At 56.1% G+C, this 11,752-nt stretch overlaps 2 protein-coding genes across 2 annotated transcripts; one reads left to right on the top strand and one right to left on the bottom strand.

The window, feature by feature from the left end:
- Positions 1 to 947: 947 nt before the first annotated feature.
- TSSK6 (testis specific serine kinase 6) lies at positions 948 to 2,386 on the bottom strand. The gene has a single exon (XM_055431371.2). The coding sequence runs from the start codon at positions 2,384 to 2,386 to the stop codon at positions 1,565 to 1,567; it is 822 nt and encodes a 273-aa protein (XP_055287346.1). The 3' UTR covers positions 948 to 1,564.
- A 771-nt stretch (positions 2,387 to 3,157) lies between these two features.
- Positions 3,158 to 11,727, top strand: NDUFA13 (NADH:ubiquinone oxidoreductase subunit A13). The gene is made up of 5 exons (XM_055431372.2): positions 3,158 to 3,307; positions 9,463 to 9,541; positions 10,817 to 10,888; positions 11,272 to 11,341; positions 11,534 to 11,727. The coding sequence occupies exons 1-5, from the start codon at positions 3,214 to 3,216 to the stop codon at positions 11,651 to 11,653; spliced, it is 435 nt and encodes a 144-aa protein (XP_055287347.1). The 5' UTR covers positions 3,158 to 3,213; the 3' UTR covers positions 11,654 to 11,727.
- Positions 11,728 to 11,752: the final 25 nt, after the last annotated feature.

An 11,752-nucleotide genomic window follows, 5' to 3' on the forward strand; every position in this document is an offset into this window, starting at 1 on the left:
GGTATGGTCAGACCCAGAAACTGACCACTCTCCTCAGGGACTGGGGCTGTGGTGGAGGCAGGCAGGACGAGCACCTAGGAGCTGTTTCCCACACACCCGAAGGACAGCAGCCACTGTCATAAACTCAGTAACCTCATCACAAGCAAAATAACCCCCAACCTTCCCCAGAGCATGTGGGGTCCCTCTCCAGACACCAGACACACACCCCTTGACCGCTCTACCTCCTTTCCCTCTCCATTGCAGCTACCGGAGTTCCTAGCATTACTCAAACACACCAGCTCCATCCTCTCTTGGGAGCACTCCTGTTGTTTCCAGTGTTTGAGTCCTTCCCTTCAGTCGCTCCTTGCTCACCCCCACCTGGCATTTAGCACAGCTTACAATTATCTTCACGACGTTCTTTTACTTTCACTTGCTCCCTCTCTGGGAGCACAGATGGATCCAAGCCACTTGGCTGTGTCCCAGCGCCTTGCACACAGCAGTCGCTCAAAAAATGCCTGAACAGAGCATGAGTGCAAGCACGAGTGGGGCGGGGTACAGGAGGGAGGGGACGTGTGTATACCTAGGGCCGATTCATGGTATGAAAACCATCACAGTGTTGTAAAGTGTATTGTAAAGTAACTGTTCCACAATTAAAGAAGAATGAACCCAGCAGACTCCTTCCTTTAAGGAAGGAGCCAACAGTAAGGAGAGCTTCCACCATCTCCCCACCCCACTTCAGACATACCTGGGTGCCAGTCCTGTCTGTTCTTGGGCAAGTGATACCTGTGTGGGCCTCAATTTCCTCTTTTGTAAACACTGTTTCTGTCTGGATAGGCACCCCCCCCTCCCTTGCTGTCCCATCCTTAAACACCAGAAAGGTGCTGGGGTCCTTGCTCCCCAATCCAGCACCTCCATTCCCAGGGCCATTACGTTGCTGAGGATGACACCAAGGCCCCTTCGAGTCTGCCCAGGATGGGAAGCCCGAAAAGTCTGTTCGAATCCTAACTCCCTTTTCAGACCTGGATCAAGAACCTCCACAAGTCTCTCTGAAATGGGGTGCCCGTGCCTGCCTTTCCCCGGGGAGTGATCCCCTCCCCACTGCTCCATAAAAGGGGACCATTGCTAGAGCTAGGTGCGAGAAAGAGCGAGTTTATTGCAAGTTCCAAGGAGGGCAGCGCCTGGAGCGCGCCTTCCCTCACCGGTATGCAAGGCTGGCTGTGGATGGACGCACTCCGCGCGCGTCCGCTCGCCAGCAGCTTCTCCAAGCAGCCACCGCCCACCGCGTAGCGGTCGCTCACCCTGCACCGGCGCGACGTTTCTGTCTCCTCTCATCTGGCCCCCTCCTGGGGCCTTCTCGCCGGGAACCGAGGGGGCGCATGCGCTCTCCTGCTCTTGGGATCGTGTTGGAGTAGTTGAATTCCAAACAGGGGCGACTGCGGCCCCCGGCGTCGAAGAAGTGGGGAAGGGGGAAGGGCGCGTGCACAGCGGTGCGCGGCGGCTTCGCGGAACTACGGAAGCGCGCTTCCTGCGCGTGCCCTGCGCTTGCGCAATGCTGGGGCGGCGGGAACGGTGGGAACCCCGGCTGCTAGCCGGAGTCCCCCGCACGCAGCCAGCCGTTGCGCGCTACTTGGCCCGCGGAGGGCCTGGCCGACGGGCTAAACTGCAGCAACTCGGCTATCAGTGCTTTGCAGCGCTCGGACAGCTCGAGGCCGTCGGGGTAGAGAACGCCGCGCTTCTGGCGTCGGGGCAGGCCGGCGATGTCCGAGTCGTCGAAGGGCATACACCCGGTGACCATGACGTAGAGCACGACGCCCAAGCTCCATACGTCGTACTTCTTGGGGTCGTAGGGGATGCCCAGCAGCACCTCAGGCGACGCGTAGGCGGCAGAGCCGCAGTAGGTGGTGCTCAGGTCAGGGTACCCGTGAGCCTGGCGGCCGAAGCCGAAGTCGGTGAGCTTGACGCGGCGCTCATCAGGGCTCAGCAGCACGTTTTCGCACTTGAGGTCGCGGTGCACCAGGTGGTGGTCGTGTAGGTATCTCACGGCACCCGCGATCTGCGCGAAGAGGTCGCGAGCCTGACCCCCGGGGATGCGCCCGTTTCGCTGCACTGCCTGCAGTAGGTCGGTGGCGGCCGCCTCCATCACGATGTACAGCTTCCCGTTGCACACCTCGATGAATTCGAAGACGTGCACGATGTGTGGGTGCCGCACTCCCCGAAGGATGGACAGCTCGCGTGGCAGGAACTTGTTGACAAAGTCGGGCGGCGCGCGCCGCCGGTCCACCACCTTGATGGCCACTGTGCCCTTGTATTTCTTGGACGTGGCCACCTTTACCTTGGAGTAACTGCCTTCTCCTATCGTGCGGCCCAGCTTATAGCCGAGTTCGCTCAGAAGCTTGTCGCCCGACATGGTGGCGCCTGGGGCGCGTGGGGAGCAGGAGGCGGCTGCTGTCGGGGGGCGGCCGGACTCCGATCTCGGGCCTAACCCATGGCGCTTGGCACCTGCACACCCGCACCCCCATGTGCCCACTCCCCGGCCCCCGCCTCCGCGGAGCTTTTTATTGCCCAGGTAACAATTTCTGCCTTGTGAAGTGACCACGGGCGTCACCCTGCCTCGGGGTAGGGAGTGGGGGCCCCGCCCCCGCACCGTGGTGCTCTCCCCAAGGCCCCACGGCTTTGTGACTCATAATCGCTCTGAATGATCCAGTTCCCGACGAGCCGACATTAGCAAGGCGTCTCGACCGTCACGGGAGTGGAATCCGAGCCTGGGGTTGGGGCGGCTCCTCAGGAGTCCGAATCTGAGCAGCAGCCGTCCCCGAACTTCGTGTAATCCAGTCCTAACCCTGCAGAGCCCTGGGCTGCCCGCAGGGTGTCCCAAGGCGGGAAAATGGGACGATACCTGGCTCCCTCGGGAGCCTGGAGTTTCTAACTGGCCTCACATTGAAAGGGAAGGTGCGTGGGAAGGTGCTTTGGTGCAAGAACTCTGGCGACCAGACGGGCTGCAGGCTTTAACACCGACCGAGCCATGCCTCCATCTAGGAGAAGAGAAAATAAGGACTTTCTGGTCGCACCTGGGGCGCGCAGTCGACCCCAGGCCCCGCCCCGGAGCGCTCGCACGAGCTGCGGTGGGTCCCAGGCGGGCTCGAGACCCGCGCGGCAGCTTCCGCCGCGCTCAGCGTGGTGTCGCGCGCCGCGCGCAACTTCCTCCTGCGACCGGAAGTGCGGGGTCCTGCGAGCATGGCGGCGTCGAAGGTGAAGCAGGACATGCCCCCAGCGGGGGGCTACGGCCCTATCGACTACAAGCGGAACCTCCCGCGTCGGGGACTGTCGGGTCAGTGTTGCCCTGCGCCGCGGTGTCAGGGTCTGGGCGGTCTAGGCGCCGCGGCGGGGTCGGGACGCCCGAGAGTCTAGCGGGCCAAGGTTTTCCCCGCCGTGTGACGGGAGGCGGAGCCCTGGGATCCCCAAAAGCGTCAGTACTAACAATAATGAAAACTGCTGCAGTTTGTCGACTGTTTACTATGCCCTGTGCTTCCTTCTCGTAACAGCCCAGGAGGTCGGTCCCGTTAATTATTTCCAGTTTACACTTCATTGATTAAGCCGAGAGAGGGCTTCCCCGGGGGTTCAGCGGGTAAAGAATCCGCCTGCAATTCAGGAGACACAGGAGGCGCAGGTTCGATCCCTGGGTCAGGAAGATTTCCTGGAGGAGGAAATGACAACCCACTCCAGTATTCTTGCCTGAAAAATCCCATGGGCAGAGTAGCCTGGCGGGCTACAGTCCATAGGGTCGCAAAGAGTTGGACATGGCTGAGCGACTAAGCACAAACTGAAATTAGTTTAGCTTCCGCCGGGAGCATTCCCGCACTTTCCGGTTTCACAAGTAGGGAGACTGAGACACGAGAGAGGATGCGACTCCCCACAGGGCCACGCTGGGGCCAAACCTGGAATACCCAGAGAATTTGAAAGATTTTTTTGGGGGGGGGGCGGGAAAAAGTTCTGCGCAGTGGTTCCTCTCTGGTGGCCCCCACCTGCAGGGTATCCCAGAAATATGGATTCTTCTAATTGTCAAGGGCTCTAAATAACGTTTTAAATTTTTTTTATTGGGGTCAACACAAAAACATATACGAGAAAGTAAAAAACGCCCATACACTGCACCCAAGATTAACAGAAATACAAAGAATGTCAACCAAGTTAAGAATGAATATTTTGCTGTAACTCATTGCGCTTTACATTTAAAATGTGTGCATGTTTTGCAAATTATGCCTCAATTAAAAAGCAGAAAAAAATTCATGGGCATGATTTTTTTTTTTTTGGGGGGGGGCATGATTTTTTTAAATGTTATAATTAAGACAGAAAAAAGTTAATGTTAGGTTAAAAACTCAAGTCTTCCTATGCTCCCTACTGGATTTTTTGTAACTTGGAACAAAGGTTGGCAAACTTTTTCCGTAAAGAGCCAGGTAAGTATTTTCTGCTTTCTTGGCCAGATAGGCTTTCTCCCCTGTTGCTTATTTTACAGCTTTACCAGCCTAAAAGTGTGCTTAGCCTGCTGCTGCTGCTGCTAAGTCACTTCAGTCGTGTCCGACTCTGTGTGACCCCATAGATGGAAGCCCCCCAGGCTCCCCCGTCCCTGGGATTCTCCAGGCAAGAACACTGGAGTGGGTTGCCATTTCCTTCTCCAATGTGTGAAAGTGAAAAGTGAATGTTAAGTCGCTCAGTTGTGTCTGACCCTTAGGGACCCCACGGACTGCAGCCTACCAGGTTCCTTCATCCATGGGATTTTCTAGGCAAGAGAACTGGAGTGGCTTGCCATTGCCTTCTCCGTGCTCAGCCTGAGGACCATACAAAAACAGTTACAGGTTAGATTTGGAGCACTGGGCACTTGACTCTAGACTCACTCCTAGATTCAATGAATATAATGCGATCTGTGTTGTCTTTTCTCAAAATCTTAACTTAGCATGCAGGCTAGAACACTCCTCGGGTGTGTGGCATGAGTTCTGTTTATACATGTGTACTTCTGTGACCTGTGTCCAGACCAGGCCACACAAGAACCCCAGCCCTTGGGTCTCCCTGGGCTTCCCACAGCCAGCATCTCTCTTGTTTTGCAGTCCCACATGTGGCCTGCATCCTGTTCCTCTCAGCAGTGTGTGCCTTAAATACCCCTGCCTGCGCTCTCGTCTCCGACTGTCAGCCCTTTGCACCCGCTTCCCCTGTTGCACATCCAGACCCCTTGTCTCTCCTGGGTGCGGAGGGCTGCGGAATATAACCCTTCTGAGGTGTGGTCTCTGTCTGTGTACCTGCATCTAGTTAGTGTGCCGCCATTTAGTAACTGGTGAACGCGTCCTTAGTGCTGGGCTCTATCCTGAGGAGCTCACCCAGCTGAGGAGACAGACACATTGCTTGTAATTTCCCACTGTGGCCAGTGCTGAGGCCCAGGATAATTGGGGCCTTACTGAGCCAGAATGGGCGAGAGGACCTCTCTGAAGAGGAGTTGCCCAGGTAGAGGGAACAGCAAATGTAGAGCCTCTTCACTCTTTTCCTGTACCCTGCCCTCATTTCTGTCCTGCAGCCTTATCCGCGGCTGCTTTCTCTCCATTGGTCTTGCTCTTGTCCTGGCACCGTGACCCCAGGCTTGGCGCCCACTCCCCTTTTCTCTGCCTAGACCACTCACTGCCAGCACGCTACAGTGTGCCAGGCTGGCTCAGGCCACCCTTGAGCCACACAGCTACTAACTGACCATTAGCTCCACCTTCCCGCTGGTCTCTCGCACCCCGCTCTCCCCTCACCACACCCTCCTGCACCAGTGAGCGGCCCTTTTTTTCTGGTATCTTTAGCATTTTAATTGAAATTCACATGCCATACTGTATAATCACCCATTTCCTGTGTACAGACCGATTTTCAGTCTGCTCCCCGTTGTGCAGCCTTCGGAATGATCTAGTTTACATTTGCATCGCCCCAGAGGAAATGCAGCACTGAGCAGCCTTTGCTCCACACTCTCCCCCAGCCCCTGACAGCCACGGGCCTGCTTCCTGTCCCCAGGGATTTGCCTCTGCTAACTCTGACTTCTCAGCATGTTTTTTTAATTGATATGTTTTGTTTATTTATTTTTGGCTGTGCTGGGATTCCACTACTGTGTGGCTTCTATTTGCGGCGAGTGGGGGGCCACTCTCGTGGTGCACAGGCTTCTCGTTGCGGTGTACAGGCTTCTTGTTGCAATGCCGTCTCTTGTTGCGGAGCATGGACTCTCGGGTGCGTGGGCTCGGTGGTTGCAGCACATGTGCTCGGTCGTTGTGGCTGCTGGGCTCTAGAGCACACACTCAAGAGTTGTGCAGGGGCTTAGTTGCTCCGCAACATGTGGAATCTTCCTGGATCAGGGATGGAATCAGTGTCTCCTGCATTGGCAGGCAAGAGTCTTAACCACTGAACAACCTGGGAAGTCCTCTCAGCACATTTTTAATGTATATGTTGTAGTATGCTTCGATGCTTCCTTCTTTATTATGGCTGAATAACCTTGTATGGCTGGACGTTTTGTGTGTCCATTTACTGTTTGATGGACATTTGAATTGTTTCCATCTTTTGGCTGTTGGGAACAGTGCTGCTGTGAACATGCTTATATGGGTTTCTGTGTGAACATATGTTTCCTTTCCCTTAGGTGAAGTGGGGTTGCTGGGTCACATGGTAACACCACATTTAACATTTTGAGGAACTGCCAAACTGTTTTCCAGATTGGCTATACCAAATTACGTTCCCACCTACAGTGTATGGGCATTCCCATTTCTCTGCCTCTGGACAACAGTAATTGTTTTCCATTAAAAAAATTTTAGCCACCCTAGTGGATGTGAGGTGGCATCTACTGTGGTTTTGATTTGCATTTCCCTAGGGACTAATGATGCTGAGCACCTTTTCATGTGTTTTCTGGCTGTTTGTGTAGCTTCCTTGAAGAAAGATCTATTCAGACCCTTGACACATTTTTAAATTAGGTGGTGAGTCTTTATTGTTGAATTTAAGAGCTCTTTATGTATTTTGGATACCATTCTCTTATCAGATACATGATGTGCAAATACTTCCATTCTGTGCGTTGTCTTGTCAGCTTGTTGATAGTGTCACTTGCAGCACAAAAGTTTTACATTTCAACAGTGTCCAATTCATCTGTTTTTTTCTCTTGTCACTTGTGTGGCCAGTGTCTGATCTAAGAAATTGTTGCCTTATCCTAGGTCACAGAATGACTTCGCTGTTTTCTAAGAGTCTTGTAGTTTTAGCTCTTACATTGAGGTCTTTGATCTATTTTGAGTTAATATTTGTTTATGGAGGGAGGGAGATGCACACTTTATTCTTTTGCATGTGGCTACCCAGTTGTCCAATTTGCTGAAAAGACTGTTCTTTCCCCATTGAATTATCTTGGCACCCTTGTCCGAAATCAATTGACCGTGAATGTGAGGGTTTATTTCTGGACCGTCCGCTCTGTTCCACCGATGCACACGGCTGTCCTTACGCCAGTGCGCTCTATCTTGTACACACAGCTGCATGGTAAGTTTGAAGAATCCTCCAACTTTGTTCTTTTCCAGAACTATCTCAGCTCTTCTGGGCCCTTGCATTTCCACATGAATTTTCCAAGCTGCTTGTCAATTTATGTGGGACTGTGGGGGGAAGAAAGGATTCTGATGGGAACTGGGTTGGATCGGTACCTCAGTTTGGAGACTGCTGCCATCTGAACAATGTTGAGTTCCGATCCATGAACACAGGATGCATTTCTGTTTATTCAGGCCGTCTTTACACGTGGCCTGCGCCCTTTTCTGGATATGCCTTCCCCCCTGCCCCCCCCCCCACCCCATTGTCGTCTCCCTCCAGAGGAGGCTGGACACCCCCCTGAGGGCCTAGGGCCTCTGCCTCACACTGTCAGCGAGGACTAGATGAGTTGGCGGGAAGGTCATCTCACCTTGTTGTGGTTTAGTCCCTCCGTCGTGTCCGACTCTGTGACCCCACAGACTGTAGCCTGCCAGGCTCCTCTGTCCATGGGATTCTCCAGGCAAGGATACTGGAGTGGGTTGCCATATCCTCCTCTAGCACCTTACCTTAGTCTTGGAGTTTTATCTTCCAGATGGACCCACACATGGGCGCCCAATGCTGGGGGTAAGAGGCCCTTACAAGGACAGTACAGGTCTATTCTCTGGGGCTGGGTTAGAAGGAGAAACCCCTGAGCCTTTCTGCAGAGAATGGGCAGCTTTGGTGAAACACGTGTCACCCAGCAGAGGGAACGCTGTGTGCCCAGCGCGGGTGGTCAGCCACTGTGTGGGAGCCATGGGCGCGCTGAGGGCTGGTCCTGGGCACTAGGGCCTCAGTGCAGGGGCCAGGGTGCCCCCACTACCTCGTCCCCCATAACTTGGGAATGTCTTGCTTTGAGCTTGTGTTTTAACAGGTTGAACTAAAAGGAGTAAAAAAATTGAGCCAGTTTCTCATTTATCTCCGGGTCCAGCAGAGGTGCCAGATGAGTCTTGTGCTAAGCCAAGCTAAAGGAGAAAGAGCCCACACTTCGTCCCCCGCAAGGCCCAGGGAGTGGCTTTACCCACCATTTGCTAGCGCTTTACTGGGTGTTACATGGGGCTCAGTCTGGCTGAGCTTGTGAGCTCATCCCAACAACCATGAGTTCCATCCAGAGGAGAGACCAGGGCTGGAAAGAGAAGGGTGTGGGACGAGCCAGCCCCAACCAGGCCCCAGGCATCCAGACCTCCCTAAAGACCCCAGCAGGCCCACAGCCTGTCAGTCAGAATTACAGAGCAGGTGCCCCAGGGGCTCAGTAAATATTCATTTCAGCCTCTGTCTCCTGGGGTCCCAGGAAGGGGGCTCAGTCCCACGGGGCTGGGAGGCAGCAGCATCCTGGGAGCCCAGGGGGTGGCTGGGTGGCCCCTGCAGGGCACTGCCTGCCTCCAGCAGCTCCATACGGCTTCTTGTGGGCAGCCCCTGGGGAGGTGGCCCTGGCCGCCAGGCCCTCTGTGGGGCCAGGATCCAGCGTGGACACCGTCCTTCGCCACAGGGACCAGCTGGCTGAAGGAACTCAAACAACCTTCTGGTCAGAAGCGGGCCGAGGCCACCCAGCCATCACCATTTAGACTGCCGGGCTCTCCCATAGTCTCTGCCCAGCCTGCGCCTTCCAGGAACCCTGGCGTGGGGCTGAGGTGTGGCAGACTTGCAGCCTTGCAGCCTGGTGTGCCCTGCCTGCAGAATGGGTGATTGGGATGAAGCGTGGTCTACAGTTGCAGGGGAGGGGGTGTCAGCGGGAGGGGCGGGTGGACTCTCCACAGAGACAAAACAAGTAGTCAAAGAACAGGCCTTAGAAACAGCCCTGGCTGGCTGGGTGGGGCTCCAGGAGGGCTTCGCCTTCTCCCTCTTTCCTGTTTCTGGAGTACTTGCCGTGGGTGGGTTGTGGGTTAGGAGAAGAAGCGTCAAGGTGGCCTGTCCCTCGGGCAGGTGCTGAGCGGTGCCCTCTCCCTGCAGGCTACAGCATGTTCGCCGTGGGCATTGGGGCCTTGCTCTTTGGGTACTGGAGCATGATGAGGTGGAACCGCGAGCGCAGGTAGGCCCCACACTGGAGAGGCGGGTGGACTTGTGGCTCCTCCAGGCCCCCGTCAGCACCTCAGGGAGCTCAGGGCCTGAGCCAGCAAGTTCATTTCTGGGCTTTACTGTCAAGGAATGACTGACTACTAAGTAAGAAGCTTGCCTCTGGGTGTTCACTAGGTACTCTTGAGCTCCAGCCCCAGGTACCCCAAGGTCCAGTTTGCATAGCCCATCAGGCAGAGGCGGAGGCAGGGGGACAGGCCCTGTCCCTCGGGGGGTGTTTGTCAGTGGTACCCGGGCAGTGATGATACCAGGGCTTCAAAGGCAGATCATACAAGACAACGGCCGGGTCAGCCGCACCGGCCTGAGGGTCCCAGGCTGCCGTGGCCCTGGTTGGGACCCAGCACTCTTGTCAGGTGGCTCCTCCTCACTGGCTCCCAACCAGTGGTCCTCCCTCCCTCCCCAAATCTGCATCCTCAGCGTCCACCTTGACCCTGCTTACCCCCTACGAGGGCAGTGCTGGAGAAGGTCCAGCATGTGGCGGGCACTCCGCTTTGTTCAGTGAACTCAGGGCACCTGGTGGGTGCTGGACATGAGGCCCCCACCCTGGAAGGCGAGACCAGGCCCAGTCTCCCGGGCACCGCGGCAGCCATGGTATGTGCCTGGTGAGGACAGAAGCCCCGGGCCCTGGGCCCTGGGGGGTTGAGGTGGAGGCGAGAGTTCCCTGGGACCCTTCCCTGTGCTGCTGTGAGATTCGTAGTGATAGGGGGACAGGGTCAGGGGCCAACCCCTGGGCTGTGTCAGTGGGACTGCTCTCCCCACTCCCCCCAGCAGACAGGGCTGGCGACTTAGAGACGCCGAAAAGCAGGGAACGCCGAAAAGCAGGGAGAAGAAAGAAGCTGCTCATGATACTCGCCCCCCCACCCCCCGCCACGGTTATTTTGAGATGAAAAGGATGTGGTTTTGTAAGGCCCAGAACCTCATGATGAATGTTCTCCCCAGTTCACTGCAATCATCAGGCCTGGGCTATTTTTAGGATTTTTAGAAAAAAGTTTTGAACTGAAAAGAAAGTGTGAAGCCAGCAGTCTTGTGGACTGATACTGCCTCTGCCAACTGCGTTTCCCCACATCCCCCACGCCTATCGCAGGCTGCTGGTGGGCTGAGCCCACTTCCCCCACTGCTTGCCTCTGCCTCTCCCCCAAACCCCGTGCCAGGGTAATGCCTGTCAAAGGGCCGCATCGTCTGCCCCATCCCAGTGTGGACTGATCTGAGTGTCGGTTTTGGGGTTTCACAGGCGTCTACAGATTGAGGACTTCGAGGCCCGCATTGCGCTGATGCCTCTGTTGCAGGCAGAGAAGGACCGGAGGTAGGCCGCTGGGGTCAGGAGGTCACAGGTCAGAGTGCCCCAGCCTGCACCATGAGACAAGGCCAGAATGCACATGGGGATCAACAGCCATGACCTTGTACTCCAGGGGCTGCTGTCATCCTTGGAGAGGGCCCCATGCTTGACTTGCAGGAGAGACCCAAGAAGGAGAATGAATGTTTCTGGAGGAGAGGGCTTTGGCATTGGAGGGCTGCAAGAGCTTGCCAGGGGGAAGGAAGTGAAGCAGAGAGATCAGCGCGTGAGGGGCTGAGAGCCGTGGGAGGTGATGGGGAGCTGGAGGAGGGGCAGGTCTGTTGGGCAGGTCTGTTAGGCAGGCCCGGGAGGGATCAGCCCTGTTGCCTACCTCCCACCTTGTCTCCCTGCAGGGTTCTCCAGATGCTTCGGGAGAACTTGGAGGAGGAGGCAGCTATCATGAAGGACGTGCCAGGCTGGAAGGTGGGTGCTCAGCCCCACAGGGTCCAGGCCGCTGCAGAAACGCAGCCTCCCACAGAAAACCTGGGCCTTTGGGGGAGTGGGTGCCACGTGCCAGAAGGGGCAGGCCATCCTGGGTAGAGGCACAGGGGCTGCCAGGCCTGGTGGGGCCCCAGCAGGCTCATGGGACCCACCCATACCCCTCCGTCCCCACAGGTGGGTGAGTCCGTGTTCCACACCACGCGCTGGGTGACTCCCATGATGGGCGAGCTCTACGGGCTACGCAGGAGTGAGGAGATTCTCAACGCCACCTATGGGTTCATATGGTACACGTAGGGGCTTGTGCCCCAGAGACTGCTGGACCCGCCTCCCCTCCCCACTCGGAGAGAATAAACGCTTTGGAGACTGGGCTGCTTGTGTCCCAAGGACTGAGTG

Source organism: Moschus berezovskii, chromosome 8 (genome assembly GCF_049115385.1).
Source record: "Moschus berezovskii isolate FMDL1 chromosome 8, NW_MosBer_1.0, whole genome shotgun sequence".
NCBI classification, from domain to species: Eukaryota; Metazoa; Chordata; class Mammalia; order Artiodactyla; family Moschidae; genus Moschus; species Moschus berezovskii.

Excerpts from the sequence above, each read along its gene's own strand:
- NDUFA13 (XM_055431372.2), top strand. The coding sequence starts at position 3,214 with ATGGCGGCGTCGAAGGTGAAGCAGGACATGCCCCCAGCGGGGGGCTAC. Across the intron at positions 3,308-9,462 it reads CCCGCGTCGGGGACTGTCGG|GCTACAGCATGTTCGCCGTG; the intron begins GTCAGTGTTGCC and ends CTCTCCCTGCAG. Across the intron at positions 10,889-11,271 it reads CAGGCAGAGAAGGACCGGAG|GGTTCTCCAGATGCTTCGGG; the intron begins GTAGGCCGCTGG and ends GTCTCCCTGCAG.
- TSSK6 (XM_055431371.2), bottom strand. The coding sequence starts at position 2,386 with ATGTCGGGCGACAAGCTTCTGAGCGAACTCGGCTATAAGCTGGGCCGC.